The 14,552-nt window shown below is 34.8% G+C and overlaps 1 protein-coding gene across 5 annotated transcripts in view; it reads left to right on the forward strand.

Moving 5' to 3' along the window:
- Nucleotides 1–14,552, forward strand: part of DMXL2 (Dmx like 2) — a 151,387-nt gene that overhangs the window by 120,569 nt on the left and 16,266 nt on the right. For 3 of the 5 annotated variants that reach the window (XM_053889065.1, XM_019442122.2, XM_053889067.1), the window contains 6 exons: nt 2,438–3,510; nt 4,302–4,493; nt 6,055–6,131; nt 7,474–7,604; nt 9,367–9,615; nt 13,000–13,178. In XM_053889065.1, the coding sequence (XP_053745040.1) occupies nt 2,438–3,510; nt 4,302–4,493; nt 6,055–6,131; nt 7,474–7,604; nt 9,367–9,615; nt 13,000–13,178 (1,901 nt within the window). The remainder of the gene's footprint in view (nt 1–2,437; nt 3,511–4,301; nt 4,494–6,054; nt 6,132–7,473; nt 7,605–9,366; nt 9,616–12,999; nt 13,179–14,552) is intronic. The other 2 variants (XM_053889066.1, XM_019442124.2) reach the window with 1 other exon arrangement.

Here is a 14,552-nt window from a genome sequence, read left to right on the forward strand (position 1 = left end):
AAACTGCAAATATATATAGAAAAAGTGAATAATAGATCTAAAGTCTATGAATCTATCACCCAGCTTCAGTAGTTATCAACTTAAACCAACTTTATGTCATATATACACCCACCATTTTTACCCCCTCCCATTCTAAACATAGATTTATTTTGAAGCAATTTCCAGCATATCATTTCTTTTGTAAATATTTCAACATGAATCTCCAAAAAATGACTCTTAAACATAACACATGTCCCCATAACAAAATTCGATTAGTAATCAAAGTAGGCAATGTTCAGATTTTCCTGGTTGTCTCATAAAATCTTATACAATTGATTTGTATAAGATCCTCAAGATTGCTGAGATGTCTCTTTTGTCTACTTTATCATTATTTTTCAATGTTTATTTTGAGAGAGAGTATGTGTGTACATGGGGTGGGAAGAAAGGCAGAGAGAAAGGGAGAGAGAATCCCAAGCAGGCTTCAAGCAGTCCGTGCCAAATCCTACGTGAGGCTCAAACTCACAAACTGTGAAATCATGACCTGAGCTGAAATCCAGAGTCAGACACTTAACTGACTGAGCCACCAAGGTGCCCTGTCTACTTTAATTCGTAGTTTTTCCTCCTTCCTTTTTCTTGTCCCTTGTAATATATTTGTTAAAGAAGTCAGATTGTTTATTTTGTAGTTTCTTACTTTTTAGATTTTGTGTCATTTCATGTTTTTCCCCCCATGTTGTCTGTATTTCATATATATTGGTAATTTATGAGATTTTTGGCAGAAATATTTCCTGGTGGTGTGGAGTACTTCTATTAGGGAACTGGTAATGTCTGCTGGTTGAGCTTTTTGTTGTGCTAACAGACATCAGTGATCACTGCATAGATCCGTTATTTCATTAGTGTTCGTCAAGTGATGATACTCTAATTGTGTCATTCTATTCTTCTCTTATGAATTGGAATACTTGCCGAGAGTGTAGTCTCCCTAAGCAGCTGTTTGATTACTCTAAATCCAGTGGTATGCACAGTGAAGGGAACATGAGTGTTTGATTGTTTCTCTTTACCAGTTTTCAAAATAAGTTTGGTTCACTAGCATACTACAAAGGTAACTAATGAGTTTTTATTTTTATTTATTTGAACTCACAGATTTAGATAGATTTGTGTTTTAATCCATTGTACTTTATTATGGTTGCTCAGATTATCTCATTTTTAACCAGTTGGAGCCTCTACAAGTTCTTGAATCCTTTTGACATTATTTGTTGATAGTGTCTTTGTTTTTTGTTCTGGCAAGATGTTTCAGGCTCATCTTACACATTTCATGCCCCAGACCTGGAAATGGACATCCTTTAGAAGAAGGATCCTTTTAGGTGGGGAATAATAGAGACTACAGCCTGGACATAGGGATCCTCATTTGCTGTTGGTTTGGTCATTGTTTCTAGGCTGTTTTAATGAATGGAGCTAGGATATATATATGTGTGTGTATATGTATATATTACACACACATATATATATCCATTTTTTTAAACATGAGAATTCAGGAGTTCACACTGAAATTTTTAATTCAATATAAATTATAGATTTTTTCTTTTTAGATTTCAAATCTGTATATAATTAAAAGCTTGAATTCTCATAGCATTAACATATTTGTTATTTTATATGTATATGATTGCTTCAGAATAATGATACAAAAATTCTTCATAGCAGCATGTTTTCATAGCAACAGTTTAAGCTTTTTTACTTGTTTGTTTGTTTTTAGTAGTTATTTTTGTTTTTGTGGTATATCCCAGTCAGGATGTACAGTCAAATTGCTTATTTTAAAGTCACTTTATAGTTCTCTGTGTGGTTGTGCTACCAGCTTGATATACAGAATCACTTGTTTAATTTTGCTTTTGCTTTTTTTGTGATTTTTTAAATTTAATTTTTCTTTTAAAATTACAATGTTGACATGGTTTTTAAATAAAATATATAAAACCAAGGTATTTTCAGAGAAATATAGCTTCTTTCCTGACTTCTCTATCCTGTTCTTCCCTCCCTTTTTTGCAAAGGAACCAATTAATTTTTGTGTATGTGTTTTCTTTCCATTTAAAATATATAAGCAATATTGGGGCTCCTGGGTGGCTCGGTTGGGCATCTGACTTCAGCTCAGTTCATGATCTCATGGTTCATGGGTTCAAGCCCTGCTTTGGGCTCTGTGCTGACAGCTCAGAGCCTGGATCTGTGTCTCCCTATCTCTCTGCTCCTTCCCCACTTGTTCTCTCTCTCTCTCTCTCTCTCCCCCCCCCTTCTCTCCCTCTCTCTCTCTCAAATATAAACATTAAAAAATTCTAAAAATATATATATAAGCAATATTAAAATATATAATTTTTAAATATCCTTTATTTTGAGAAAGTGCTGACATTTTATTCTTTTGTAATGTAAACGCAAATTGACATAGTAACTTGTAATTGTATCTGTTTCATTTCTATAGTTATCATCAAATCTTGTAACCCAGTGGTGTTTAGTTTCTACAACTACCTTCGAACTCATCCTTTGCTTATTCGAAGAAACCTTGCCTCCCCTGAAGGAACTTTGGCAACCTTAGGTCTCAAAACTGAAAAAAACTTTGTTGATAAAATTAACCTTATAGAAAGAAAATTGTTCTTTACCACTGCAAATGCTCATTTTAAAGTTGGATGTCCTGTTCTAGCCTTGGAGGTACTCTCCAAAATTCCAAAAGTTACCAAAATATCTGCCTTACCTTCAGAAAAAGGTCAGCCTGACTTTATTTCTAAAAAGACAGATGATGTACCTTCAGAATCAAAGACTCTGAGTGATGTCAGTAGAAGTTCTGGCATTGATTGGTCAAATGTAACTTCATCACAGTTTGACTGGAGTCAGCCAATAGTAAAAGTTGATGAGGAACCTCTTAATCTTGATTGGGGTGAAGAGCATGATAGTGCCTTAGAAGAAGAAGATGCTGTTGGCTTAATAATGAAAAGTACAGATGCCAGGGAAACAGATAGACAAGATCAGAAGGCCTCAGACCCTAGTATGTTACTGACTCCTCAGGAAGAGGATTGTCTTGAAGGTGATACTGAAGTTGATGTGATTGCTGAACAACTAAAATTCAGAGCTTGTTTAAAGATCCTCATGACTGAACTAAGAACATTGGCTACAGGTTATGAAGTAGATGGTGGAAAACTCAGATTTCAACTCTATAACTGGCTTGAAAAGGAAATTGCTGCCTTGCATGAGATATGTAACCATGAATCAGTTATTAAAGAATATGCCAGTAAAACGTATTCTAAGGTAGAGAGTGATCTTTTGGACCAGGAAGAAATGATGGACAAACCAGATATAGGTTCCTATGAGCGCCACCAAATAGAAAGACGGAGATTGCAGGCTAAACGAGAACATGCAGAAAGACGAAAGTTGTGGTTACAGAAAAACCAAGATCTCCTCAGAGTGTTTCTTAGTTACTGTAGCCTTCACGGGGCCCAGGGTGGTGGTCTGGCCTCAGTAAGGATGGAACTCAAATTTTTGCTACAAGAATCACAGCAGGTATGAACTTCACTTTTGTTTTCATTCTTGGTCATTTTAATAATTTTAGTCATTCTTTTTTACTAATGTAGATATGCCCATTTCCTCTATTCATAGGAGGCAGATATTTATGCTCTGCGTGTGTCTTTTTAGATCAAAGTTATAGTGATTATGAGTAAGCTTAACAGCTTGAGAGCACAGCTGTTGTCATACTCACCTTCATATCTTCTGCATCTTACATAGCAACTGGTACAGATTGGGTGCTCAATAAAGTTTTGTAGAATGAGTGAATAAATACTGCTTTTATTCAGATGTTCATCACCAGTGTTTTTTTAAAAAAAATATTTATTTATTTTGAGAGAGCAAGAGCATGAGTTGGGGAGGGGCAGAGAGAGAGGGAGAAAGAGAATCCTAAGCTGACAGTGCAGAGCCCGATTTGGGGCTTGATCTCAGTCTCGTGAGATCATGACCTGAGCTGAAATCACGAATTGGATGCTTAACCAATTGAGCCACCCAGGCGCCCCTTATCACTAGTATTTTTATCATATAACTATTTTTTTAAGTTTATTTATTTATTTTGAGAGAGACAGAACATGAGCAGGGGAGGGGCAGAGAGAGAGAGAGAGAGACAGAGAGACAGAGACAGACAGAGGAGAATCCCAAGCAGGCTTCTGGCAGCCAGTGCAGAGCCTGACATGGGGCTCGAACTTAAACAAAATCATGAGTTGGATGCTTAACTGAGCCACTATTAATTGATTTTTTTTTGTCCTTCATTTTAACTGTCTTGAAAAAAAATCCACTGTAACCCACAGGAAACTACAGTGAAGCAGCTCCAGTCTCCACTACCATTGCCTACCACCCTACCTCTGCTTTCAGCAAGTATTGCTTCAACAAAAACAGTCATAGCTAATCCTGTATTATACTTAAATAATCACATCCATGATATACTTTACACTATTGTTCAGATGAAAACACCACCTCATCCCAGTGTTGGAGATGTGAAGGTAATGTAAAGTTTATATCAGTTGATATTGTACACATTGAGAAGGTAAATATGTTATACTTGTCTTCCTGTTGAACTTAGAGGAAATATTGTAAAGTGCTCTTAATGTGCTACTTCCCCAATCCTAATCAGTTGAAGACTCTTTGTCCAATGAACATAATTTAAAAGGAAGCATTCCTCTTAATTATGGAAAAGTAGTTTAAGACAGACAAATACTTTTTTGATTATAAAATAATTTTTCTAGACACTATTCTTATCTCTTAATATTCCTTTCAATCTTCCATTTCCATTAAATGAATCATTAATTTAGAAATGTTTATGACTATGTGCCAGGATATTGTGAAAGTATAAGCTCAGGGAGTATCTTTGAGAAAACTACGACTGATCGGAAATATCCCAGAGAAAGTATCCTCGTTACTATTTCCCTGATGATTGTGTTTGCTGGAGGCTGTGCAGTAATGAGGGGCCATCAGGTTTCAAAGAGTTACTACCTCCAGATGAAACCCATACCCTGTGCTGAAAACTTAAGAACAGATAGATTCAAAAAAACAGTAGGAAGCTTGGCAGGATTTGGAATTCGTCAGACAACCTCTGTGCTAGCCTATGTATATTTGTGCTATGCTTTTTCCAGTTCCAGTGGTTGATGTCCCCAACATCTTTGTTTTTTATTTATTTTATTTCAAAGGCATGTTTGACCTCTAGGAGTACATTCTTCTGAAGGACCCATGAGTTACATCAACCTATTAGAGACTTCCAACCCATAGCATGAATTAATCTGTATTAGTATTTAAGCAGAGATTACTTAAATTATTTGTTAGGTGAATATGGACACTTCGAAAAGGCACTAAATTCTAAGTAAACATTTCCATTCCTAGAAATTTGTATAAGACATTCAAAGAGTATGAAACTATTTCTAAGTTCCCTTCAAATTTTAAGATTTTTATGGGTCTGAAAATGTTGATTCAGTGTGGCATTTTAGGATGTACTTTTGATAATGATAATTTTTAAACTTTCTAAATTTAAAATTCTAAGAGTATGCACTACTCATAAGTACTAAATAAGTTACTTGCTTTCTGAAAACAGCCATTTCATACAGTGATTGATATATCTAAACATTTAATTCATTTTTATTACTAAGATCAAGTATTTATTTTCATCAAGGGAAATTTTGTAAGGCAGTTTAAAATAAAAGCTCTGAAAATTGTATACTTATTTTTATTCTTCTTTTTTTTTTTTGAATACTAATCTTTAAGCTAATCATTAGCAGGTAGAACAGTCCCAGTAATAGATGAACATGGGCACTTTGCTCAGGGTCTGGTAAATGGCAGACTCACAGTTAGTAAATATTTGATAAATGTGTTCTGAATCAGTTAGCTTTGTTGTGGGCATTCATATTAAGTTGGGTGAGTGTTATTTTATAAGTTTTAAAGTAGAGTTAGTAGTCTTAGGATTTAGTGTTATTTATGATATTGCCACTCTGCTGGGTATTTTTTAATATTTAAGATATTACTGTTGTATAGAAATGTTAGTATAAAATGTAATTGTGGCTGTTTTGGTTTTAGGTGCACACACTTCATTCACTAGCAGCATCACTTTCTGCATCAATTTACCAAGCATTATGTGACAGTCATAGCTACAGGTAAAAAAAAAAAAAAAAAGAAATCATGCTAAATTATTAATACAGCAAAAACATTAAAATGTGCTGAAGTTTATATCAAAGTTCTATTTCCTAGGGATGGAAATATCCTCAAATATGACTGCCATGTATACTCTAATAGATAAGAGAGAATGAGAAATAAAATAACTTTAATTTAGCTGTCACCTAGTAACAACAGAGGCATACAGAAAATGATAAATAGTAAATGGAAATTATCATCATCACTGTCTTTTTTGATTTTAAGAAAAGAATTTTTCACTATTTACTATTTTTCTTTAGGAACCATTTCTTTTAGCATTGGATTAGCTCCTATATTGCTTAACTGCTTTTCAGTTGGAAAAGGAAATACTTTTTAAAAAATCAAAAAGGACATTTCTTAACAAATAATTATTAAAATCATTTTTTCTTACCCATTTACATATAACATAGAAGTCTTTGAAAATGATACTGATGAGAAGTAATGGTTTAAATTTTTCTAAATGTCCTGTTACCTTTATTAGTGTATACTGTACATTTTAATGATGAGGGCAGTGTAAGTAGTAAGAAATTAAATCACTAGGAAAGATGACCCAGATTTAAATGAATTAATAAATGAAAAACCTTGTAATATAAATAGAATCATATTAAATTTATATTAAACATATGTCTAGATTTTTTTCTTGTAAATTCAGGAGCCTCTTGTGAGAAGATTTGATACAGGCCTCAAAATGGCCTGTACTCTGCTTTCAGTTCAATAAGATGCGTCGGAAATGTAAATAAGGGAAAAATAGTTTATTTAATTTACTATGATCATCATAGTGATCAAAGCCAACTTGTTTGATATCAGTCACTGGTTAAAATGGCACTAAATGAGAATTCAAATAAATATTTTTTAAATGTGTATTTTCTCATCCTTAGGCTATGATTGACCCTCAAGGGAGTTAGCTTTACTTTCTGCTTTTGTATTTTCCGCAGCTCCACAAAGAGGAGAGAAATAAATATTTAGTTACATTTGGCTTTAGGATTTGATATTTCTAAAATATTCTCCAGATTGTAGTTCATATTTTAGTTCAAAGTTAAGGTTGCACAACTTTGCAGAGCTAAGAAATGCAAGAAAATAGCACCCTGAAACTTTCTAATATAGTCTAGTGCTAATAGTACTCTTCTTACTTTCAGACTCTTTTTTTTAATAAAAATGGGTGAATACAGAAAAGATTTTCAACCATCTTGAAAAGTTTTTAAAAGGAGTAAATATCATTCTAATCATCTAAAATAAATATGTATAAAGCACAATTGCTAATTACCTCTGTTAGGGTGATAAATAACCAAACCTTATTTGTTTTAGCAGTCAGACAGAAGGAAACCAGTTTACAGGAATGGCTTATCAAGGACTTCTTTTAAGTGATCGTCGAAGACTCAGGACCGAAAGTATTGAAGAACATGCAACACCGAATTCTTCTCCTGCTCAGTGGCCGGGTGAGCATTTAAGTGTTTCGGTTTTTAAACCTTATTTGGCAATTCCATTTTAAAAACTTACTAACTGGTTTCCTGATTGTTGTTCTTTGTGGAATTGGTGAATGGTTTTTTTTATTTGTTTGTTTTTGATGATGTTTTCTGCCATGGGTTAGGAATTATTAAGTACTGTAATGTTGTCTGAAGACTCAGGAAGTTAAGGCTTCAAAACCCAGCTGTGTTGACCAGCATAAAAAAGCAAGGTTTAACATCTTTCACAAGGGTGAGCACATCCTCTTCCTTATCCTTAGAAATTCCAAATTAGAGAGCAGTATCACAGAGACATTTTCACAGATGTATCAGAGAGAATACGATTACTCTCAAGTGTAAATTTGTATGTTGGGATAAGAGTGACCATTCTGTGCTGTCTGCCAGTCCTTCTCTTTCTCTGGTTAGCTCTTTTTCTCATCATCCACATCAGTTATTTCAGACTTCTCCACTCTCTTCATACCTTTTCCTGGTTTGCTGTGTCATTCAGGTTTTACTCTAGTTGCTTTATAACTCTGAGTTCACACATTAGTGATTGTTGTGAAGAGTGGCAGTAGAAAGAGGTGACAAACTCAAACTGGATATTTAAAATTGATTTGTGTGTAAGTTTCTAGAAACATTGTTTCCATTTTCATTTTTCTTGGAATAAATGAGACTTACAAGAAATTGAAAAAACAGTACAAAGAATTTTTGTATAGCCCCCACCCAGATTCTCCACATGGTAACATTTTGCCATACCTGCTTTAGCATTCATCCTTCTCTTTCTCTCACTGCGTGTGTGTATTTACGTATTTTTTGAAGTATTTGAGGGCAAGTTGTATACATGATACCCTTTTACATCTAAATGTATCATGAGTCTTTCCTAAAAACATTCTCTTACATAACTGTAGCACAGTATTCAAATTCAGCATCTTAACCTTGTACAATATTGTTCTTCTCATCTGTAGATCTTTCAGAAATCTCTCCAGCTGCCTCACTCATGTCTTCCATGTGACATTGAGTTGTAATGTCTCATGAATCTCCTCTGTCTTAGAGTAGTTCTTAATTCTTTTTTTTTTTTTCTTTCATGATTGATACTTTTGCAGAGTAGTAGACAATTATTTTTTAGAATGTCCCTCAATTTGGGTTTTCCTAACCTTAGTATTAGATTCAGGTTGTATGTGTTTGGCATGGATACCACAAAAAAGATACTGTGTGCCCTTAGTTCAGACTGTCAAGAGGCATATGACGTCAGTTAGTTCCATAATTGGTGCTATTAACTCTGATCACCTGTTAAGGTAGTTTCTGCCAAATTTCACATTTGTTAAGCTAATATTTTTTCTTTGTAATCAATAAGTTTCTTTTGAAGAGATAGTTTGAGACTGTGTAAAATATTATGCTTTCACCCACTAATTTTAGCAGCCATTCTTGCCTGAATCAGATATTACTGTGGGGATTACTAGATGGTGATTTTTCTAATTTTATCATTCCTTTTACTTTTAGTTGAAATTGTACTATGAGGAAGAGCTTTCATTTCTCCCCTTTTTATTTATTTATTCACTCATTTATTATATCAGTATAAACTGTGGGCTTATTTTATTCCATAGATTATAATCCATTTCTGTCATTTATCTTGTTGCTCAAATTATGGATATATTACATAATATGGATGAATAATTTTGGTTAAGTTACAGATTTGGATTTTTTCTTCTGGAGCTTTTTGCTGATACACTCCTTATGATATTATATACCCATACAGGTGTGAGCTCACTCATTAATCTCTTGAGTTCAGCTCAAGATGAAGACCAGCCAAAATTGAACATTTTGTTGTGTGAAGCTGTTGTTGCTGTTTACTTAAGTTTATTGATACATGCTCTTGCTACAAATTCCTCCAATGAATTGTTTCGACTTGCAGCCCACCCATTAAATAATCGGATGTGGGCTGCTGTTTTTGGAGGGGGTGTGAAGCTTGTTGTGAAACCTCAAAGACAAGCAGAAAATATTGCAGGTAAGATAAATTTGATACCAATTAATATATGTAAATGTAAATAATTTCCAGTGCAAAATAAAAGATTTTCTAATGTTACAAGAATTTTTATTTTGAAAATCAGTGATGTTTAAAATCTCATGACTTTGGTTAGAATAGTAAATAAACTCATGTTCAAATAAAAATAAAGTTTCAGTTGAACATTTTTTGATAAACCAGGATAAATTTGAGGAAGATAAAAAAGAAATAGAGGACAGGTGAAGGTAAGTGAGGAGAGTGTTAAAGAATGGAAAGGGAAAAGGATAGTTTTTAGAGAAAAAACATTTAAATAGATCATCATAATCTTTACAGAGCATGAGAACAGTTGGCTTCATATTAGGTTCATGGTCATGTGCAAGATAGCTTTTACAGTCATGCATATGGTTTTTAAAATTCCATTTTCTGCCTTTTTTTTTTTTTTTTTGGTATTTTTTATCCCACTTTTAAAAATGGAAGGATATGTAAGGTGTAGAATGATGATATAGGAAGAGTTTCCATCTCGGTGCTGAAACAGAAATCATGTTAATTCATCCTTGGAAATGAACTACAGATGGGGAATCAATGGCACAAAGAGTTTAAATGGCACTGGCTCTAATCTGTGTCCTTACTGCCCAAGGTTGAATTAAATGAATAAGTTTCTGTATAAGTCAAAGCAGGGGAGGATGTCTTAGCCTCTTTCATTGCTTGCACTCCCCCGTATGTGAGTGGGTGACTCTTCATCTTTATCTTGTTCGTACCTTGTTGTAGCCAACCTTAAATTTGAAAGTTTTCCCCTCAAATCACTTCTTTCTCTTTCTGAATTTTCTATTATTTTTTTTTCATGGTAATCCATTTATCAAGTCATCCATGCTTAAAACTTCTGAGTGCAGATTCATATTTGCATTCATTTAACACCTACTACATGACAAGCAGCGTTGTCGGCTTTGGGATGAATAACACAGACAACCCCTTACCTTCATGAAGCTTACACATATGTAGTGGAGGTTAGCACACAGTAAACAAATTAACAAATAATAGTATTTCAGTTATGATAAGAACTATGATAAAAATAAAGCAGAGTTAAATGGAGAGTCATGAAGGAAAGGGTTTGTGAACAGTTTAGTTAGAATGGTCAGAAAACACATTTCTGATGAGAGCATGTGAGCAGAGTCCTAGAGAAGTCAGGGATCATACCACGCAGATATCTGGGGTCAGAGTCTTTCAGGCTCTGTAATTTCAGGCAATTACAGATGGTGAAGGGAGTACCAAGGTCATGAGGCATGAGGTAGGACTGAGTTTGGCCTTTTCCAGGAACTACAGAGGAGGCCAGAATGGCTGTTTTAGCTGGGGAAGTTTGGATGGAGATAGGGTAAGACAACCAGCTGGGAGCAAGGTCATTTAGGATGGTGAAAACTTCAGTAGTTATTATAAAGAAGGATAGGAAACTATTGGCAGGAGTAGCCTAATCTGATTTAGGTTTTTCAGCTCTAGCTGCTATGTGGAGAATAGACTATAGAACAAGAATAAAAGAAGGGGGCTATTGTAATGGTCCACTTAAAAGATAATTGTGGGTTACCATCAAGAATGAATGGATAAACAAAATGTGGTATATATATATATGTATATATATATATATATATGTATATATATATACACATATATATACACATACATACACATATACATACATACAGTGGAGTGTTAATCATTAAAAAGGAACAAAGTACTGATACATGCCATACCAGCATAAAGCTCAAAACTATGCTAAGTGAAAGAAGCCAGACACACAAGGTCATGTATTTTATTATTCCATTATATGAAATATCCAGAATAGGTAAACCCATAGAGACAGAAAGCAGATTGGTTGTCCAAGGGCTAGAGGGAGGGAAGAGTATGGAGTAACTATTTAATGACTCTAGAGTTTACATTTGGGAATGAAATGGGATGAGAATGCTCTGGAACTAGATAGAGATGGTGGTGGCATAACATTGTGAATGTACTAAATGACACTGAATTGTACACTTAAAAATCTTTATTTTTATGTAAATTTTACTAAAAAGATAAATGTGGTTTAGCTGAGAGTGGTAGTTGTAGGGCGAAAAGTGGTTATATTCTGGGTATAATATATTGCTGATGGATTTGTTGATGAATTGTGTGTGGGATATGATGGAAGAGGGAACAAGATAGAATTATCATTTCCTGTGACGAGTTTTAAGAGAGGAGCTGTTGACTTCTACTTTCTGGCCTTCCTCTAGTTAGTTCCTGAATCCTTTTGTTGTTACTTTTATGTGTTCCTCATATCTAACTCTTCTCAGTCTTTACTACCCACTGTACTCGTTTGCTCTTCTTACATCATCATCTTCCATCTTCTCTGTCATTGACCGAGCAAACAGTACCTCACCCTGTGACTAACTTAAGTGTTTGTGAGGATCACCATAGGATAAGCTTCCAGCTTCACATCCACGGCCTAGTCCCAGCCCAGCTCTGCACTCTTCTTGTTATTCCCCTCCTCAGTCAACTGAAGTTGACTCCTTGTCATCCGGGGGAAAAAAGAAAGCAAGATTGCAAGCTGCCAAATAAAATGTATGTGTTTATTTGGGATCTTAGGGATTGCAATCTGGGAGACACCGAGTCAACCAAAATCAAAAGTATGCTCTGGAGAGACAAAGGAGGCTAGAGTTTTTAAGGAGGAAAGAGGGAATTTACAGAAGTTGTTTTGAAGGAAATGTGATTGGTGCTGGTATAGCTACAGTTACATTCATCTATATGTGATTGGTTGCTAGGGCTGGTGTTAGGTGGAAAGTCCATTCATGCCCATTCTAAATGCAGCAGATGCCTTCCTTGGCTTTTAGTGGGGTTCAGCAACAATTACAGAGAATGTGAGACAGGAGACGTGCATAAGCCCCACTTCCTCAATGTCCTCTTGGGTTCATTTTAAATAACCCTCTTAGCAGTGTTTACTCCATTATATTCCTCTGTTATCATCGTCATTCACCTAAACCTCTAGTTACTGGTTTCTCTTGTCCCTTCCTTTTTTTCACGTGGAGTTTCTCCCTTCTTTTTTAAAGGCATGCTTTACATCCTACAGCTTCAGTGAATCTTTCTTAAACAGCATGGCCAGAAATAATTACTCAAGCACTAATGAACATGTCATGTATTTAATGCATTGTAAATAGAATTACTTTAATCTTTGTTCTGAATAGCACACATTCTGCTTCATGGCAAGATATTCTTTTATGCTCTATCCTCATGTGTGTCTCTGCCATGGTTCATGGAAAACTAATTCAGGTACAAGTAATTTAGTCTAAACTAAAACGTGGCAGGAGTATGTTGAAAGGAAAGTTAACTCTATGATAAATGCTGTTTTTTCCCTCTATCTTTATTCAGCACCTCCTGTTCCTTCTGAAGACATAGATAAACATCGTAGAAGATTTAACATGCGAATGCTCGTCCCTGGACGACCTGTAAAAGATGCTACCCCCCCACCAGTGCCTGCAGAGAGACCATCTTACAAAGAAAAATTTATTCCTCCTGAACTTAGTATGTGGGATTATTTTGTTGCCAAGGTAAGGGGTTTAAGGAATATAAGCTTTTATGTGAGTTTTTTTTTTTTTTTTTATTCTTATGTGTGCATCACATAGGAATGGTGAGGCAGCCTCTGGGTGGAACAAGTATAGTTTAGATATTTAATTTCTCAAGTCCAGAAACTGAATATTCATTCAGGGATGATAAGATCATGATGGTCAGATACTTGATATGGATGGGACAAATGAAAATTGTATGGGATTTGGGTCTAAACCAGAAGTCAGTTTTATTAACATATAATCAGCATCCTTGTTTTCTAGTGACTGGAATACTTGTGTCTGCCATCTAGTTCTCTTTGTCTACTTATCAGTATTTCCCTTGGTCACCATGGAATTAGAGCAAGAGGAGATAGACGGATATTTGGGGGTTTCATCAGGCCAGAGTTCAGCCCCATGACATGTCTCTCTTTCTCCAAAGCAGATAGAACTCTGGGTATCAGAATACTCCTAGAGACTAGATCCATTGTAGTTGCATTTCATACCATGTTCAGTACATGCTACTAGTACTTTCTTTCAGCGCTTTGCTTTTTCAGACTAATCACCTTCCTTCTATTAATGTTGCCCTCTTTACACATGCTAATGCTGTGGTCACCTTGCTGTATGTCCACATAGGAAATATATCTTTCGTCATGCCACCTTCCATTTAAAAATTTTATTAGATCTCAGAGTTCTTGAGGTATTGATCCCACTTTTAAAAAGTCTTTCAAGGTGAGTTCTGAAGATTTGCTTTTGTTATCGTAACCAGTTATTTTTCCTTTCCTCCCACTTTTGTTATCTTTGTCATAGATTAATTTCTTATACATATACTACTTTTGGACTGTGTATTTCCATTGATCAATATCTAGGCTGCACTTCTTTTAATTACTTGTTTTAATATCCACTACAAATGATATCTTTCACCTTAAAAAGATTTCTCAGCTAATCTTGTCTATTTTTTCTTCCCTATGAACTTTGGAATCATCATAAAGCCTCAAAAAAGGAAAAGAAATACCCAGGGGAATTTTTATGGCAATTAACTTAAAACTTATAAATTAATTTTAAAGAATTATAGTTTTTACATGTCTGAGTCTCCTTATATAGCTTTTAAAAGGATTTGTGCTTTCCTTCACTATAGCTGTCTGTTTTCATAAGGTTTTTCCTTTGATATTTTATGTTTTTCAGTGTGTCTTTTTTCTTTCAACTTGTCTAACTAGTTCTCTTGATATATAAGAAAAGGCTTGTTTTCTAATATTTCTGTGATATACTTTTTCTTAAGTATTTATTTGAGAGAGAGAGAGAGAGCCAGAGGGGAAGGGGGAGAGGGAGGGAGAATCCCAAGAAGGCTCCACGCTGTCAGCAGAGCCCCACACTGGGCTC

The sequence above is a fragment of the Panthera pardus genome, unplaced genomic scaffold (assembly GCF_024362965.1).
Source record: "Panthera pardus isolate Hobbes unplaced genomic scaffold, ASM2436296v1 HiC_scaffold_24, whole genome shotgun sequence".
NCBI lineage: Eukaryota > Metazoa > Chordata > Mammalia > Carnivora > Felidae > Panthera > Panthera pardus.